The sequence below is a fragment of the Citrus clementina genome, unplaced genomic scaffold, assembly GCF_000493195.1.
Source record: "Citrus clementina cultivar Clemenules unplaced genomic scaffold, Citrus_clementina_v1.0 scaffold_3, whole genome shotgun sequence".
Classification (NCBI taxonomy): Eukaryota; Viridiplantae; Streptophyta; class Magnoliopsida; order Sapindales; family Rutaceae; genus Citrus; species Citrus x clementina.
Genome location: NW_006262339.1, coordinates 28,083,721 through 28,101,179, shown reverse-complemented (window position 1 = coordinate 28,101,179; position 17,459 = coordinate 28,083,721). Strand labels below are relative to the sequence as shown.

General features: G+C 32.3%; 2 protein-coding genes and 1 long non-coding RNA gene across 5 annotated transcripts; 1 reads left to right on the top strand and 2 right to left on the bottom strand.

The window, feature by feature from the left end:
• Positions 1-463: 463 nt before the first annotated feature.
• Positions 464-3,084, top strand: LOC112100191 (disease resistance-like protein DSC1). 3 transcript variants are annotated; one of them, XM_024188834.1, is made up of 4 exons: positions 464-817; positions 938-1,639; positions 1,829-2,401; positions 2,838-3,084. In XM_024188834.1, exons 1-3 carry the CDS (start codon positions 566-568, stop codon positions 2,360-2,362), a joined length of 1,488 nt encoding a protein of 495 aa, XP_024044602.1. In that variant the 5' UTR covers positions 464-565; the 3' UTR covers positions 2,363-2,401; positions 2,838-3,084. The 3 variants fall into 3 exon arrangements, with proteins under 3 accessions (XP_024044602.1, XP_024044601.1, XP_024044600.1); XM_024188833.1 differs by having other exon boundaries at positions 1,052-2,401; XM_024188832.1 differs by having other exon boundaries at positions 938-2,401.
• A 1,751-nt stretch (positions 3,085-4,835) lies between these two features.
• Positions 4,836-6,637, bottom strand: LOC112100130 (probable phosphoinositide phosphatase SAC9). The gene is made up of 3 exons (XM_024188452.1): positions 6,597-6,637; positions 5,522-6,056; positions 4,836-5,433 (listed from the first exon to the last, which is right to left on the bottom strand). Exons 2-3 carry the CDS (start codon positions 5,933-5,935, stop codon positions 5,044-5,046), a joined length of 804 nt encoding a protein of 267 aa, XP_024044220.1. The 5' UTR covers positions 5,936-6,056; positions 6,597-6,637; the 3' UTR covers positions 4,836-5,043.
• A 3,087-nt stretch (positions 6,638-9,724) lies between these two features.
• On the bottom strand, positions 9,725-10,292 carry LOC112100131. The gene is made up of 2 exons (XR_002906455.1): positions 10,053-10,292; positions 9,725-9,792 (listed from the first exon to the last, which is right to left on the bottom strand). It is a non-coding gene; the product is annotated as an uncharacterized LOC112100131 (long non-coding RNA).
• Between the last annotated feature and the right edge of the window lie 7,167 nt (positions 10,293-17,459).

Below are 17,459 nucleotides of genomic sequence, written 5' to 3'. Positions count from 1 at the left end.
GTTCTGCCTCCAATCACTTCTTTTAGCTTAAATGTACCTTAAGGAGGCTGTAAGATGGTTAAATCCTTTTGAAAAAGGGCTGTATCTCAAAAAATAAATCGAAATTGATCGAAATTTTGAACTAACATTTTGGATTCTATGGACTAAAAAAATAAATCGAAATCTTATACCAATCAAATAGGCCTTGTCTTCTCAACTTCTAGATATTAAGATAACAGGTTTGTAAATTAGAGAAATTTTGAATTTTTTTTCGTTTAGTTGAATTTTGCAATGGTCCCCAAATTTTGAATTTTTTTTCGGTTAGTTTAATTTTGCAATGGTCCCCAAAATTTTCTTTTCTCGTATATAGATATTTAATATATTAAAAAAATAAAATCAAAGATTACAGAATTTGTTTTTGTTTAAGGAGCTCTTAGTTAATAAAGTTTACGAATGTTTCTTTTCTGTTTTAGGGTTACTCATTCTTTGTTTTTTTTTTAATAAGGGGACCGATGCAATTGAAGGCATATTTCTGGATTTGTCCAAAATAAAAGGCATCAATTTAGACCCAGGAGCCTTCACAAAAATGTCTAATCTAAGATTGCTCAAATTTTATGTACCTGAGATTGAAAGGTTTCTAAGTATGAGCTTTGAAGAGCAACTTTCATACTCTAAAGTGCAGCTTCGAAAAGGCTTAGATTATCTTCCTAAAAAATTGAGATATCTTCATTGGGACACATATCCATTAAGGACACTGCCATCAAATTTCAAGCCAAAGAACCTTGTTGAACTGAATTTGCGTTTTAGTAAAGTGGAGCAACTTTGGGAAGGAGAAAAGGTAAGTTCTGTACTAAAACTAAAACATTAATTTTTTCTTTCTTTAAATATACGTGCAATTAATTGTTGAATTCAATGTTGCTTTTTAATTAATATAGTCTTTATATATCTGTTATTGCAGGAAGCTTTCAAGTTAAAATCTATTAACCTCAGTCATTCTCGACATTTCATCAAGATGCCAGGCCCATTAGAAACCCCAAATGTTGAAACATATCTTTTGGATTATACAAACTTGGCTTGTGTTCCCTCATCTATCCAGAATTTCAAGTATCTCAGTGCGTTGTCTTTTGAGGGCTGCAAAAGTCTTATGTCTTTTCCAAGCAATCTTCGTTTTGTTTGTCCAGTAACTATTAATTTCTCCTGTTGTGTTAATCTCAAAGAGTTTCCACAGATTTCTGGGAAAGTAACATCGCTAAACTTGGGCTACACTGCAATAGAAGAAGTTCCATCATCAATAGAGTGCCTAACTCATCTTGTAGAGTTGGATTTGAGGTTTTGCAAACGGCTGAAGAGGATTTCAACTAGGTTCTGTAAATTGAGATCTTTGGTTAAGCTTTTTCTTTATGGCTGCTTGAACCTTGAGCGTTTCCCAGAAATCTTGGAGAAAATGGAACATTTAAATCACATCGGTTTAGTCTGGACGGCTCTGCCATCGCCATTTGAAAATCTACCGGGGCTTGTAATTTTGTCCGTAAGTGGTTGCTCTATACTTGATATGTTGCCGAATAACATTGGCAATTTAAGTGGAAATAACTTTGAGAGTTTACCTGCAAGTATCAAGCAACTGTCGTGGCTACGTTATCTTGACTTGGAGGATTGTAATATGCTTCAGTCATTACCAGAACTTCCATTGTGTCTAAAATATCTTGAATTGAGGGATTGTAAGATACTTCAGTCATTACCAGAACTTCCATTGGGTCTAGAAACTCTTCGCTTGAGGCGTTGTAACATGCTTCAGTCATTACCAGCACTTCCATTGGGTCTAGAAACTATTGACTTGGAGGATTGTAACATGCTTCAGTCATTACCAGAACTTCCATTGTGTCTACAGTCACTAAATGCAATGAACTGCAACCGGCTTCAATCTTTGCCAGAGATTCCGTCATGTGTACAAGAACTAGATGCATCCGTGCTCGAAAAGCTATCCAAACCCTCTCCTGACCTTCGTCAATGGCATCCGGAATATGTGACGCCACAACCAATTTATTTTGGGTTTACTAACTGCTTGAAACTTGATGGAAAAGCAAACAACAAGATTTTGGCAGATTCACTACGTATGGCAATTGCAGCATCACTGAGACTGGGCTATGAAAATGCATACAACGAGGTATCAAATTCCCTCTCTTGTTTACTCTGTCCCTCTTTTACTCTCAATTTTGGTACCGAAGTTTGGAAATTGGATGATTTGCCAAGCGCGAGTGGAACTGCTACAAGTGAATTTGATTCGAGTTCTGATGAAGGGGAATTATATTACAGTTTTGATGAAGAGGAATTAGAACCGAGTCCCAAGAGAATTTGCAGAGCCGATCAAATCAACACTTCTTAACAGATGAGTCACCCGTTTTCACGTATTCGTGTTCCTTAGGTATGTCGAAAATGCTCTAATTCTAGATTGTGATTTGTTTAAGATGATGTTTTATCTATGGATTCCATTTTGCTTTTGAAAATACCTTATTTTATTTAACTTAGCTGCAGAACTAATTAGTCAAAGCATCAGTTAATAATTCATTGCAACCTGCTAATAAGTCAAAGCATCAGTTAATCTCTACTGCATGAAATTGTAGTAACTTGTGGAAGTCTTCTTTTATTATATGCTTCTGAAGATTACATGTTTTAACCTTTTTTTTTCTTGAAATTTTTGGTAATTTTATTATGTCAGAGACATTATGTCTCGCTTTCTTCTTTGATTTTAATCATGCTGATGAAACATGTAAGAATTCTTTTTTTATTTTTTTTATTCTGAGAAAATAAGCATTTTGAAAATACACTAAATTGAAAACATTTTCTTGGCCAATGCGCAGTTTGCACAGTATATAGCATTGGGAAGGCAAGCAATCCATTGAAGGGTTTTTCTTGTGTCCAATTCGGATTGTTTATAATCTGTACATTGATGTTTTCGTGTGGGAATTTTGAATCCTTTGTAATGGTGTTGTGAACTTGTAATCCTCTCTTTGCTTCTTAGACTATTAGTTGGTTAATTGAATTTGCACTACAATTTTGCTAATACTATTTTAATTTGATACGGAAAGGCGCTCAGGATATGAGAAATGTTGGATCTACAAAAAAAATCAAACTGACAAATTCTTCTTCTTATGCAAGTGTCTTTTTGGTTGACAATCTAATGGGAGATTCTTAATTACGAGTTGGACTATTGGCACCCCTATGATCTCCTCAAAAAATCCCATTTTTAGTTATATTCATTTTATTTCTGAAAATGTCCCTTTTCTTAGATACACTTTTCTAAATTTTCAATTTCATTGGATTTGTTTTATTGTTAAAACTCATTATTGTGCTATTTTTTTAATTATTTTTAATTTTATTATTACCCTACACACAAATCAAAAAGTTATATGAGTGATAAGTTTTTTAGTATTAATCATTGGCTAAAATAACACATATTTCAAATTATAATTTCAAAGCAATTTTAAATATAAAAATATTCAATCAATAAGAAATCAAAAGAGAACAATAGATTATTCTAAATTTGTACAATTTATTTTAGTTAGATAGGAAGTAACATATAGATTTTTTTTTTAAAGGATTGATTATGAATTAAATAATTTGTTGTAAAAACATCTATAAGTGTTTAATTTTTAGTTGTCCTTAATTGTAATTTTATTTAAAGTGGGGTTTTGTAAGAGTAATGTAGGGGTGCCAATAACTCCACTCTAAATAGGGTGCCAATAGCTCCACTCTATATATAAATTTAAGATAATTTAAGACTCGAACTTTAGATCATTACAGACATTTTTTATGGTAAAATGAGAAAGAAATTTCACACATTAGATATCATAAGGCCCCACAAGACCCCCGAGATATGTAAGTAGAAAACCACCTTCACTCGAAAAAGAAAAACACTTCACGAGGAGAGATCATCTACGGGTTTCTGCGCTTGGGGGGTCGGCAGAAGAGAGAGATTATTGAGAGAATAACAATTGATTTTTTAAATGCCAACGCTCACCAACTTACAATCTTTTGAACTCGATTAATAAATCCTTCAGTCTTGAAAATTTATTTATAGCCCTTAAGGTTCACAGAGCATTCGACAGCCCAAGTTTACAAGCAGTGGGAAAATCCAATGGCATAGAAAAGACATTGAATTCTTCTTTCTCAAAAGCACAGACATTGCAGCATCAATGAATTTTTATACCTTTACATTCTGCTTTTATACAACAAAAAATTTCAATAAACTGACAAAAATTACAAATCAAAATCAAACCCAAACCCAGAACTCTTTCTCTGACATATAAATAAGGATCAAACTCCAGAAACGCTTGCCCATTTTCCAAGCTCATAAGGATCACAATAATAATACAACTTGATTCTGTTTGACAACGACAAACCTGCAGCAACGAGAAAGAAAAAATATGCACTCAGCAACTAGATCACAACAATATAAATTCAGGAAGCAGAGAGCACTACAGGGAAGAAAATTGCAAATACTGACTAAATGACACAGCAACTTGTACACAGACATTCAAGAAAGAAAGGGCCAGATATTTGACAAAATCATTCATTGATTAATTAGCGCGAAGACGTTCGAGTCTTTCTTCGTGTAAGGAAGCACAATCCCATTCTTCTCTTTTCTGGGAGCAATTAACTACGGAAAATTGTCCAACTCAATTAACAATTAATTTCTCTCTTTATTTTTTTAATTTCAAATACAATATGATCCACGTTAAATTCAAAGTGCTATTGTTAAGTCATTGCTTACTAACTTCAAGTTAAACATAAAATCATGAAACCACCACAGATATTACCGCATCAGTGAATTTAATACTTTTACCTTCTGATTTTTTTACAACAAAAAGAAATTTCAATGAAATGACAACAAATACAAATCAAAATCAAAGTCAAACCCAAAACTCTTTCTCTCATGTAAATAACGATCAAACAGCCGAAAGGCTTGCCCATTTTCCAAGCTCGCTAGGATCACAATAATAATATAACTTGATTCTGTTTGACAAAGACAAACCTGTAGCCACAAGCGGAGCTCTCAATCCTGAATCATCTTGTTCTGAAGTCTGCAAATGCTGTAACATCTCCAAGAAGCTTGAATGAAACTCGTCGGGACTGTATCGGTCGTGGGAAATCAAAGTACATTGGCGTTCCGGCTCTAGCCTCCGGCAGTCGATATTCCACAATAGTTACCATGTTATGTGGTTCCTGGAGTGCGGATACTTGTAAATACAACACAGCTTGAGAGATGTACCTGTCTTCTAAAAATGTTACTGATTTGTCCCAGATATCTGAATCTGAGGAAGGTGAATGGGTAACCCTAGGTTTTATTGCACTGAAAGCGTCTAGACGGAATCCGGCAAGCAAAGGTGACGCTGGAGGTAGATATTGTTCCAAGACGAGATCGTAGTCCATCAATCTCTCGGCCTCAATTGGGACCTGAAGAGAAAAAAGAGGTTTATCAGAGGCAAGGCATCAAGCAGAAAGCTGGAATTATGAATGAACAAAGAGTGAAAGCAACTAATACCTTGAATCTACTCATTTGTGGAGCTCTATCCAACCAGTTTCTAATACTTAGCTGCTCAGAGCTCTGTGATGACGTAAGCCCCTCCCTTTTTACTGGGCTTCCGACTACAAGAATTCTTTTGGCATGAATACATGGTTCATTTTCAACTGCTCCTCCAAATGAAGCACGTCTGTCTACTTGTGCAAAGGGGTTTTCATCTTCATCAAGAGACAAAAGACTGAAGTCCTTCCCGAAATTAACTGAAGCCGAACCAGGTCTCTGAAGACGTAATGTGATCCAAACAATGCGGCACCTAACAGGATTCTTAAAAGTAAATTTTACATGCCTAGGTAATTTTTCAACACTAGCGGACTTTTCTGGACCATACAAATCTGAAGAAGATGTGATGAGGGATTGGACATCCCATTTTCCCATTGATGACCTTTCCTCCCGGTGTATCTTATTGCTTGCCCAGATTTGTACCTGTAACAGCAATAGGAAGCAACAGCTCAAAGAAAAATATGGACTCAGTAGCAAATTCAGGAGGCAGAGAGCACTGCAGGGAAGAAAATTACAAATACTGACTAAATAATACAGCAACCTCAACACACATTCATGAAGGAAAGGGCCGGATAGTTCTTATTCTCTTTCCTCTTAACTAATGACAAAAAGCTACAATTTCTCTAGCAGTTAAATTTTGAATTTGAAAATTGTTCCTCTCGAGATTAAAACTCATCAGAATAGTTCCTAATATTATGTTTAATTATTGTGGTTTCTTTTCTCTTCTTTGCCCTCAATTTCAAATTTGATTTTAAATCCTCACCCACATCTACCCCAATAGGATATTATTGACGTGATCTCTGTTAATATCAAACTTGGGTTCCGAATGATAAAGGCAAACCAATAGAAACCTGATCTACAATCATAAATATCAAGTGAGTGGACCATCTTCTTACCTACAAAGGGAAGATCGTTGAGAATTTAAAATTACAGTTTACCAAAATATACATAAATGACGAGCAACAAAACTGTTCTTACTTGGTTTTTTCATCAGCAATTAATGAAATGGAAAGTTTATTATCGGAAACTAACCTACATGAAACTAAACCCCCAGCTGCAATTTCTTTGGAAATGGCACTACACAGGGACTCTTTTAATCATTTCAAAATATGACTTTCGTTATAATAGCATGGAGATCTTTTGCCGAGGTCTATGTTGATTCAGTGCTTGCTTAGGAATATTCACAAGTTGAATATCGATTACCCACCACCCCTGGTACTGGGCTTCATTATTAAGGCCACTTGGCTTATCACCAAATTTATTGAACAACAAGGAAATAAGGGAATAAATATGGCACTTACCATCAGAGTGTCACCCACAGAATAGCCGCAAGGACTAACAAGCAAGATAACCCCACTGACATCAGAAACAGAACCGAGAACAATAACAAATTCAACAGAAGTAGTACAAGGTGGAGCTCTCCAATATGAGTGCCTTGATCCAGAATTTAATGGGGCAAGCAGTGACAAAATCGGTGCTGAATCTTTTGCTGTTTCAACCTACAGTGGCACCAAGGAATCTAGAATAAACAATCCATATCAAGATAAAAAATTCCTAATCAAGCAAACTATGAAATTATTAGAGACATGACTTGCTAGCACACAGATTGCACAAAACAATGCAAGAGCTTTTCCTTGTAATAGGTTTTTAGCTTCTCAAGGCATCCTACAACACCTTACCTCAAAGATTATTAGCATATGGAACCTGCTCAGGGTTCCCAAAAATGTCTCAATTGAAAATCAAACCAGACAAGGATTCTCATGGATAAGTGGGATGAATGTTCTGCGCATATATCATAAGAACAAATACTAAAACATATTTCTAAAAGTTTTAATCAAGAAAAGAAATTTAAAAGGAAAACATAACATGATGAGAACTGAATACAAACCAAGAACATACCTAGTGCAAAAAGCTAGCAAATGGAAATTCAGCAAGTGATTCCTGTCCACCACATAATTGGTGAAGGACTTCAGCAGCTTGCACGTTATCGGAAGACTGAATCCTTTCAGAAAGACTATCCTTTAAGCAGGATCCAACAACCTCATTCAAAGCATTGTATGCTGCGTTGTCTGCACAGGAACTTCTTGGCAAGCTAATCAAGACCCTAACATAGTCCAACATCAATGCATCAAGCACAATCTCATGGCAGCAGTGTTTACAGATAACGCCATCCAGTGTTAGTGAACGACTGGTAGATACATCAACTTGGCTTCCATGGCTTGATCCACTCTGACTTGAGAAGCCATTGTAGTTGGTCACATCCCTTGATTTATAATTTGAAAACAGTAGAGCTCCTCTTCCTGCACAACAAACTTTGCAAACTTTTTCTTTCACATTGAGAACACAACAAAGGGGATTGTGAAGCTCCAACAGATGTTGCAGTTGAGGAAGCAAGAGGAGGCACCTTAGTTTCTGCACGAACCTTGCACCCGCCACCAGAACAACTCTCTCCGATTCTAGTAATATTCCAGAAGTCTAAAACACTATCATCACTATTCTCAAGGCCAATTGCACCAACAATTTTGTCTTCTAGGGAAGTTTGGCCAAGTAATGCAAGAGTGGTTGCTACTCGACAGTCTTCCCATGTAAGATTCATCAAGCAATACATTTGGATTTATAGAGGCAGGATCAGTTCCAATTGACAATAAAGCTCTATCCCTTTCAGCTGCAGAAAGATTCAGCTGCAGACGTTCAATTTCAAGCTTCATTGCTTCCATGAAGTCTAGTTTCTTTTCCTGAAAATTTTCCCACAATCTGTCAATCTTACGCTTGTGAGGTTGAATTTAATACATGAAGACCTTTCCATCGATCAATCATAAAATGTGAGAATACAAGCCAAAACAATCAATTCATCCTTTACATATATATAGCGTCATGGATGATCAAAAACCAAGTAGCACCATATCGAATGGCATGGAGACAGCAAATAATTCAACCAAGGGAAGTACAAATAAATACCAACACAATATGTCAGTAGTGTCAAACCATAATAACAGGACTCTGATTAATAAGTTATACATTTAGCAGAGCAAAATTATGTCAATCTACCAACACAGCTCAGGACCAGGCACAGAATAGCACAAGAAGTAGACAAGCACAGGTTAAGCAAAATTATTTGGAAAGACACGTGTTAAGCATGAAGCACACCAGGGAGATTTAGAAACAGCTCAAAAAGGACACAGGTCATTCTTTTTCTAACTCATCTCTGCCTCCCATTTTACAATCAATCCGAATTATATAAATTTAACCTCCAACTTTACAGTAATGTGCAATCCATTTAATCCTAGAATGACATGATAGATTATGGGCACTTGTATCAACTCCATAAATCCATTCTACTACTCACAGCCCATGCTACTCCCAACCCATGTGACAATGAACTTCAACTTATTGCTAGAGATCTGACTAAATAATACGAACAGTCAGCTCATTTCGTTTTTTGCAACCTACCAAACAGCATTAATTTGAATCATCACAGCAGATAAGATAAAGGTTAATGAAACAATTTGTTCATCTTAGCTGTGTTTGACAAAGTTTACTATGTTCACACCACCATGTGTCTCAATGATTTTGTCTACTATATTCACACTGCCATGCATCTCAATGATTTATCCTACTGTTGGGATAAAACTATCTTTTCTAAGTCAAATGAGATTTACCAACAAAGAGCATATTATACAAAATAAAAAATTTGTAAGCAAGACGTACAATAGAATGAATACAAACCTCCAAAACCAGTTTAAGCCTATCTAAGTGGCATCCTGTTCTCACATCAACCGTTGCTGGATATGTTGGATCAACTACTCAACTAAGCCCTCAGGGTTCAAAATGAGGTAAGCATAAACATCCTATTCATTGTCTACTAACTTGAACAATGCAGAAAGATTATTGCAGAATCCCTATTATAATTTTCCTTAAACTATTATTGACCGTTAGTAAAGACTGTCTAAATGAGAATTAAATGGAAATGAAAACAAATAATTGTCAATGCCAACATTCAGGCCAAATCAGAATGAGCAAGGAATTGAGTATGGTAGAGTCTCTCTCTCTCTCTCTCTTTTTGGGTCCTCTTTCTTTTCTAAATTAAACTGAAATAATAGAGAAAAAAAATATGCAATAAAGAATTAAGCGAAAATTGAAACGATAACGTTTCACCACAACTCACCAGGTGATTCCATGAGCTCGCGAAAGCTTGAATTGATACAAAACGACGAATTTCACGATCCAGTTACCTGGTCAAACACAAATAAGATTATAAACATTGAGAATCTATGGATTCGTAGCAGAGTTTGACTTTCGAGACTCTAAAGTCGAAAGCAAAAAAATTTTAAATCCAAGAGCATTACTTAATTTCTCTTACGACTGCGATAAAATTAATTCAATCACTTAAACTGAAAGGAGACACAAAAAATTGAAGTGAAACGACGCGAGAAAACGAGAGAGATAGAGAAGAGATTCGAGATTTGCCGAATTAATCGGCAAGTAAACTGACCTGACCGGAGACTTGTAACAGGAGGGAACGAAATGCGGGAAATTCAAGAAGGATGCGCTAAAACGGCGAAGAAAGACGACAATTGGAGAGAGATTTGTGATCGGATGCATGCGAGTATAGAGAACAACGGTGATGTACCAATTAGTCGTCAGGTAAGAATCGACTTGATCGAAGGTTATATGAGAAGATGTCAATAAGTTACCAAACTTGGATGAGAATCGACTTTCATTAGTCTAAAATTCATTTGAAATTGTTTTAAGCTTAATTGTCTGTGCCAATTGCGCCCGGTACACCTCCTTACTTCAAAAATTATCACAATACCCTAAAATCTGTTTTTGCCAAAATTTTCATCGATACCCTTTAAAAACTGATAGGAAATTACTAAGCTATCCTCATTTTAAAACATTTCAACTCAACGGACAGCACCTCTCCCTTCTCTACTGAAGCAAACAAACACTCATCTGCTGCAATTCCCTCCATTATCAAACTCAAACAAACAAACACTGCAATTTCCTCACCGGCATCACCTCTACCGAAACAAACATTCATTCTCCATACATGGTAAATCGAACTTCAACACGAGCAAACTAAGCCTGAGAAGGGGAAGCTGCCACAACTGAGAAAGTGAAGCATAGTTCGTCACTACATAATCGCTGGAGAGAGTTTATCATTTACTGCAAAATTGTCAGAATGTAACTAGTTGAGACAAGTAATTCCATGTAATTAGTTTTCTTGTTAATATTCAAGGGAAAAAAACAAAAAGTTAGGGTTTTATATTGAAAAAATAGATTAATTAGTTGTGGGTCTCTCATAACATATTCGAAAACAAATTTCTAGTTGTTTTGCTGTATGCAAATTGTGAAAAATTAATGGATTGTGCTGATTATAATTTTGTTATGTAACACAAGATTTAGTCGTGTAAGGTTATGTAAGATTCAAGGTTATGTATTACACGACCTTCATGTATTGCACGATTACACGACCTTCATGTATTGCACGATTACACGACCTTCATGTATTACACGTTTACACGACCTTCATGTATTACACGTTTATACGACCTTCATGTATTATACAATTACACGATCTTCTTGTATTACACAATTACACGACCTTCAATTCCACATTTTGTTTCTTGTCAATAGAATCTACACATTACATTTAGTTTAATTAGGCTCACAATAAATTGGAATGGTGCATATACCTTTACCTTGTGAAATGCCATTAGTTAGAGAGATTCTTAATTTCCAATTATAAGCCATGGTAAGTCATGATATGTCTAGTTATGAGTGGAAATATTTTATCACTGCGAATGGTGTTCTTATGTGTATAACATTACATTAATTTCCTATAGTTGATATTTTTTTTTCTTAATTGATTTCATGGATTAATTATATGCAGGCATTCCTCATGTATGCTTGTATGCTTGGCCAGAGGAAGAAAACACTTTGAAGATAAAAAAAAAAAAAACTTTTTAAATGTCTGTAATATGTTTAATTGCGACTTTAAAATTACACGAATTTTTCCATTAATCATTAGATTAATTTAGTTCTTTAAAGACTTAATTTGTGCTAAGAATTTATATTTGCTGCTATGCAGAAAATGTCAACGAAAATTATTAAAAAAAGAAGTGAAATTAAATTGGAATCTAAAAAAATTCCACATCATCATTGGTTTGAATTGTAACTGGTGGCATACTATCAGATGTCTTAAGTTTGAACTTCATTGTGATTTCAAATTCTGAAGTATCTATATCAATAACTTCAGCTATCTTCTCCACCAATTCGACATATGTTGTCGATCGTGGTATCATTATCCTTTTAGCCTTTGAACCTTTGAACTTATACTCGTCATTTTGCTCAATCCATTCACCATTGAAGAGAATAGGCACACGTACCAAAACCATATCTGATGATACAATAAAAACAATAATATTAAATTTCATATACAAGTAACTACACGACCTACATGACCTACACGACTATATTACTTACACGACTTACACGACTTACACGACTATATTTCTTACATGACCTACATGACTATATTTCTTACATGACCTACATACACGACTTACACGACTATATTACTTACACGACCTACATGACTAACTATATGACGTACACGGTATCAAAAGAATGCACGACTCGAAACATTTTCGCCATAAATAAGTTATATTGCTGAAAAAATAATTAAACAACCTACATTGCATATATTTCTACGTATAAGAAAAAATGGTGAAAATAAAACATTGTAATGTGAGGAAAATTTCTAAATTTTCCTAAAAATTAAAAAATTTAAAACCCAACAACATTAACATACCTTATTGGGTTGTTTAATAAGCAATGCACCTTTAAAAAAATAGTGGGTGTTAAATAAATGAATACATAATTGTATTTGTGTAAGAAGTTATGAGAGATTTTGAGAGATTCTAAGAGATTTTGAAAGAATCGGCAGCAAAAATAGATTTGGGTGAAAGAAATGAGGAAAGAAATATGAAGACAATTCATTGAGTGAATTTGATGCATTCATTAAGGGTATTTCCGACTTTGCTCACATTTGTTAGGGTATCCATGAAAACCAAAAAGGGAGGGGGTATTTAAATAATTTTGAAATTATTAAAGGGTATTTAATTAAAAACCCCTAATTGTCTGGATGTAAAAATTTTTGTTTTTATCTTAGGTTCCTTTAGCATACCTTTTCAAATATAATATATTTAAATAGATTTTTTATTAATAGATTTTTTACAAAAAAAAAAAGTTGTTACTTAATTGTCAATTAGAGTTTTTATTAGAAATTGTGAAATTATTTTAATAGATAAGTTATTTAAAGTTATGTTATGAAGAAATGAAATAAGATTATGAAATAAAAAAAGATATTTTAGACATTTTAATATTTTTTAAAAATTTTAAACAATTATTCGCAAAAACCTAAAATTTTAGTTTTTCCTAGTATGAGCAAAATAGTTTATTTAATTTTGAAAAGCTCTACTAAAAAAAACAACAAAAAAATTGAAAAGAGCTCATGAGATTAAATAAGAACTTATGAGATTAAATAAACATTTATGGTCATTAGATAAGTACACTAAAGTGATTATTAATAAATGCTTGTTTAATTTTATGTGTTCTTATTAAAATTTTGGTAGTTATTTGATTGTTTTTAGCATAACTTTTAAAGATTAAATAAGATATTTTGTCTCTACAATTAAAAGCTAAAAATTTGAGTTTCTGAAAGTAGAGATTCAAAATTTTTTTCTTAAATATTAAAATATCTAAAATATATTTTACTTTTATAACTTTATTTAATTCTTTTTATAATGTAATTTTAAAAAATATGTTTATTTAAATAAATTTATAATTTTTAATAAAAACTCTTATTGACAACCAAATAAATAAAATTTGTTTGATAAAAACTCTATTGAGGAAACTTTACTCGAATAATCAATGTTTGAAAAACTACATCAAATGAAGCCTTATTAAAATGTGGGTTCTAAATAAACAATCCTAACTCATTTTGTTTTCATTAAATATGTGATTGGATTAAAATTTGTAATTACTCAAATAATCAATGTTTGAAAAACTACATCAAATGAAGCCTTATTAAAATGTGGGTTCTAAATAAACAATCCTAACTCATTTTGTTTTCATTAAATATGTGATTGGATTAAAATTTGTAAAAAGTAATATAATATCAAGTTTCGGCCCTTTATATATCTATCAATCAAATGCACCCACTAAGCATTCATTACTCTTGCCCAATGCCCCATATTATTTCTTTAAAGAATTGTGTTAGCTATTGGATTTGGAATTTCTAAAATTAACTTTTGATAGCATAATATTTGATTAATTATATTGTGCTCACTTATTGCTTATCCACTATAACTACATTATATTTTTCATATTTTAAATTTTGTTTAATTATATATAACCAAAATTGGTTTGAGTATTTCAATATGCACACACACATTAAGAAAGTATTTTTAAAGATAATTTTTTCCGTACATACATTAAAATCTAAATGTTTTTACTTCACTCCTATTTTTATTTTAATAAATGCCCATAAACTTTATTTTTATTTTAATTAGATCATTGTTATTGTAGATAAGTCAATGTCTGTGGCGGCATTTGAAATTATGGTGTAGTTTCCATATTCCATCTCGTGCCACAATTACATCAAATTTAGTTGTTGATTGCCCAGCGATAGCTTCCTTCCCTCTAGAATTTCTAAACATTTATAACCTTTGTTGTTGATTATAATGAATATATGAATGACATTTATAATTTGAATTAGGATTGAGGATTGTGTTAAGCTTTTGTTGAAACTTATCAATGATTAATATTTATTTTTTATTGTTCTTGCTTAATAATCATTAATTCAGTGTTTCATAAAAAACTCATTTCAATACTGAATTCTTATCAATTATATTTTTCGTTGAATTATTTCTTAAATCAATTATTTATTCAGGTTCTTGTGCCATGTTAGCCCATCAAACTCTCGTGTCGTATTCAGGGCTCATGCACTAATTAATTTAATTAAGAAATTAGAATTGGCACCATTATTTCTTTCACTTATTTTGACTGATATTTATATCTTGAAATTTGTCATGCCTATAAGTTGTTAAAAAAATTATGTTTTTGATGTATTTAAAAAAAATTAAGAACTAAATTATGTCATGGATATTAATATTTGATGTATTGTTTTAAAAAAATATTAATTAAAAACGCATGCACACTCTATAAAACTCGAATCTAAATACTCAGTTCTTGAAAAGGATACCACCATAACCAGCAGAGTTAGGCTTTAGTCCAAAAAGTTATGTTATGTTTACCTCCAAATTATTGAAAGAAAATCTTTCTCACAAGATTAGAGACTATATTGAGACTTAAAAAATTCAAAATCCCCCTATTGTCTATTTTGAGACGCTATACAAATTTAGGGATGGCAATGGAGAGGGGAGAAGAGGGGACCAATCTCCCCGTACCCATCCTCGATATTTTGCGTATATCCCCGTCCCCTCCCCATCCCCGTCAAATTTATTTAAGAGAATCTTCATCCCCTCCCCGAATAATAACAGTGGATCCCCGAGGGTCTCCGATCCCCGAATAACTAATACATTTTTTTGTTTTTGATTTTAAGTTAATCATATTAAAATAAAAAATTCAAATAAAAGTAAAGTTCGAAATATATCTTACATTAATATCCATTACAAAAGTCACATACATTAAATTAGTAAGTAACGCAGCATGTAAGGGATACAAACTATCATGAACAAATTAATAGCCTACTACAAAATTGTTACAAATAAAATCAAATTTAGATTCAAAATTAGCTTTTCAATGGTGGCGTGGGCACTTTATAAATGTAGACTATTCCCTTTACAACACAATAGTTAAGTCGAAGCAAATCAATATCAAATATTAGATTAGATTAGATATTAAAATTGTGATTTGCTGTGGGCAATTATAACATCTAAAAATAAATAAAAAATAGATTTAAGATAAATAAAAAATAGATTTAAGTTTAAAATATTTAATGAATATTAAAATTAAAACAAAAGTTTTGGGCTAATAGAATCTGTTCAATATTTTTAATGTCCTAAATAAAAATTTAGAACTTTAATTAGTTAATTAGGCCTAAAAGTTTAATAATATAAATATTTTGATATTTTTTATTTTTACCAATACTTATAATTTTATAATTCAAAATTTATTATTTATTTACTAGTAATTTTAAAAAATAAAAATTAAATTAAAAAGTAAAATGGGGAAATGGGTAGAGGATGGGGATTCCACCTCATCCCCGTCCCCTCCCCGAATACGAAATTGGGTAAAAAAATTTCCCCGTCCCTTCCCCGAATAAGAAATTGGGTATGAAATTATCCGCATACCCTCCCCAAATGAGGAAAATCTCCGAGGGTACCCGTCCCCGTGAGAATTTTTGCCATCCCTATACAAATTGTAAGCAAGAAACAACATTAGTGATGAGATAGAATTATCCACAAGGAATAGGCATGTTAAAAAAATAATAGACAATATTTGAAACTTTTGTACTTATACGTAAATTTTAGGGATCTAAATGTAAATTTTGTTTTTAAAATTTAGAATAACTACAAACGTAGGCTTTTTCATGCATAAATATCTTTTAACTTCTTATTGAAAAATGTGTTTGCACTCGTTCGTACATATAATTCATTGTTTTGCACATTTTAATGTATACAATAATTTGTTTTGCACTTTCATTGTCGATACTCTCCATTATGTACTCGAAATCAATTTTATAAACAATCAAAGAGCTCATGGAATCACATTGAGGTTTGTTGCTCAAAATAAGGGTGGCAAACCAAATTCAACCTAATCCAATTTAGACGAGTTGAATGAATTATTACGGCTTGATTGGATCAATTTTTTCAAATTCGTTAATAATTGGATTGGATTGGATTAGTAAACATATAAATAATAATAACAACAACAACAACAACAACAACAACAATAATATGTTCATCCTTAATTGTTAAACCCTAAATGCCTAAATGGCTAACCTAATTTTTAACCTCTTTTTATTATTTTATAAAAGAGATTATTTAAACGTAGCACTTTAGACTCCAATATCAAAATTAAAATCACACTCTTAATTCTCAACAAAAATATGGTATTTCATTCATTCTTTCTTGGATATTGTATTTCTAACTTATAATATTTATTTAATATGCATGTTTTGGATATGGGACATTAGAACTAACTATTAGAAATTCTTTTTATTTTCAAGTAACATATAGTTTTTATGCCTTTTTTATTTATTTAATTTTTAATTTTGATTTTTAACCTGATCAACGCAACCCAATAACTTACTAATCGCATTGGTTTGGGTAAAACATGTTTATTTAGTGAGTAGACCTTTTAACACTATTAAAAATACTTATGAAACCCCATTTATTTGCATTTATAATTTTATCCTGAATGAGATTAATGAGTGAAATTAAAACAAAATATCATTTCAAACCATTTAACTTTAACGCCTACAAAAAATCATGAACACTTCTTCTTCTTCTCCATTTTTCCTTTTTTCAAGAGACCGGAAGTCTTCTAAAATACACTTTCAATCTCTAATCAATATCAAAACTAACTAAAAGTTAAATAATTGTCATTAAAAATACAAAATAATTGAATAAAATGATAGTTAGAAGTATGAAAAATTGTGAATCAGTAGAGAGAGAAAAGTACAAAGAAATATGTCGAGAAATAAAAGAATCATCTTTTGATTTCTTTTATTGGTTCTTTTCTGGAATTAAAATAAGTATTTTGAACCCACTAAATTTCTCTCTCCATCTTTGTTTTTAATTAAGAATTTTATTATTTGAATAATTTTTGAAAAAATATTTAATTAACTTTTTCTTCTCTGTCTCTTCTC

What these genes read in the sequence shown, in the direction of transcription:
- LOC112100191 (XM_024188832.1), top strand. Translation starts at nt 566, where the DNA reads ATGTCTAATCTAAGATTGCTCAAATTTTATGTACCTGAGATTGAAAGG. An exon ending in AACTTTGGGAAGGAGAAAAG is followed by an intron (nt 818 to 937) that starts GTAAGTTCTGTA and finishes CTGTTATTGCAG; the next exon opens with GAAGCTTTCAAGTTAAAATC.
- LOC112100130 (XM_024188452.1), bottom strand. Translation starts at nt 5,935, where the DNA reads ATGGGAAAATGGGATGTCCAATCCCTCATCACATCTTCTTCAGATTTG. An exon ending in CACAAATGAGTAGATTCAAG is followed by an intron (nt 5,434 to 5,521) that starts GTATTAGTTGCT and finishes TTTTCTCTTCAG; the next exon opens with GTCCCAATTGAGGCCGAGAG.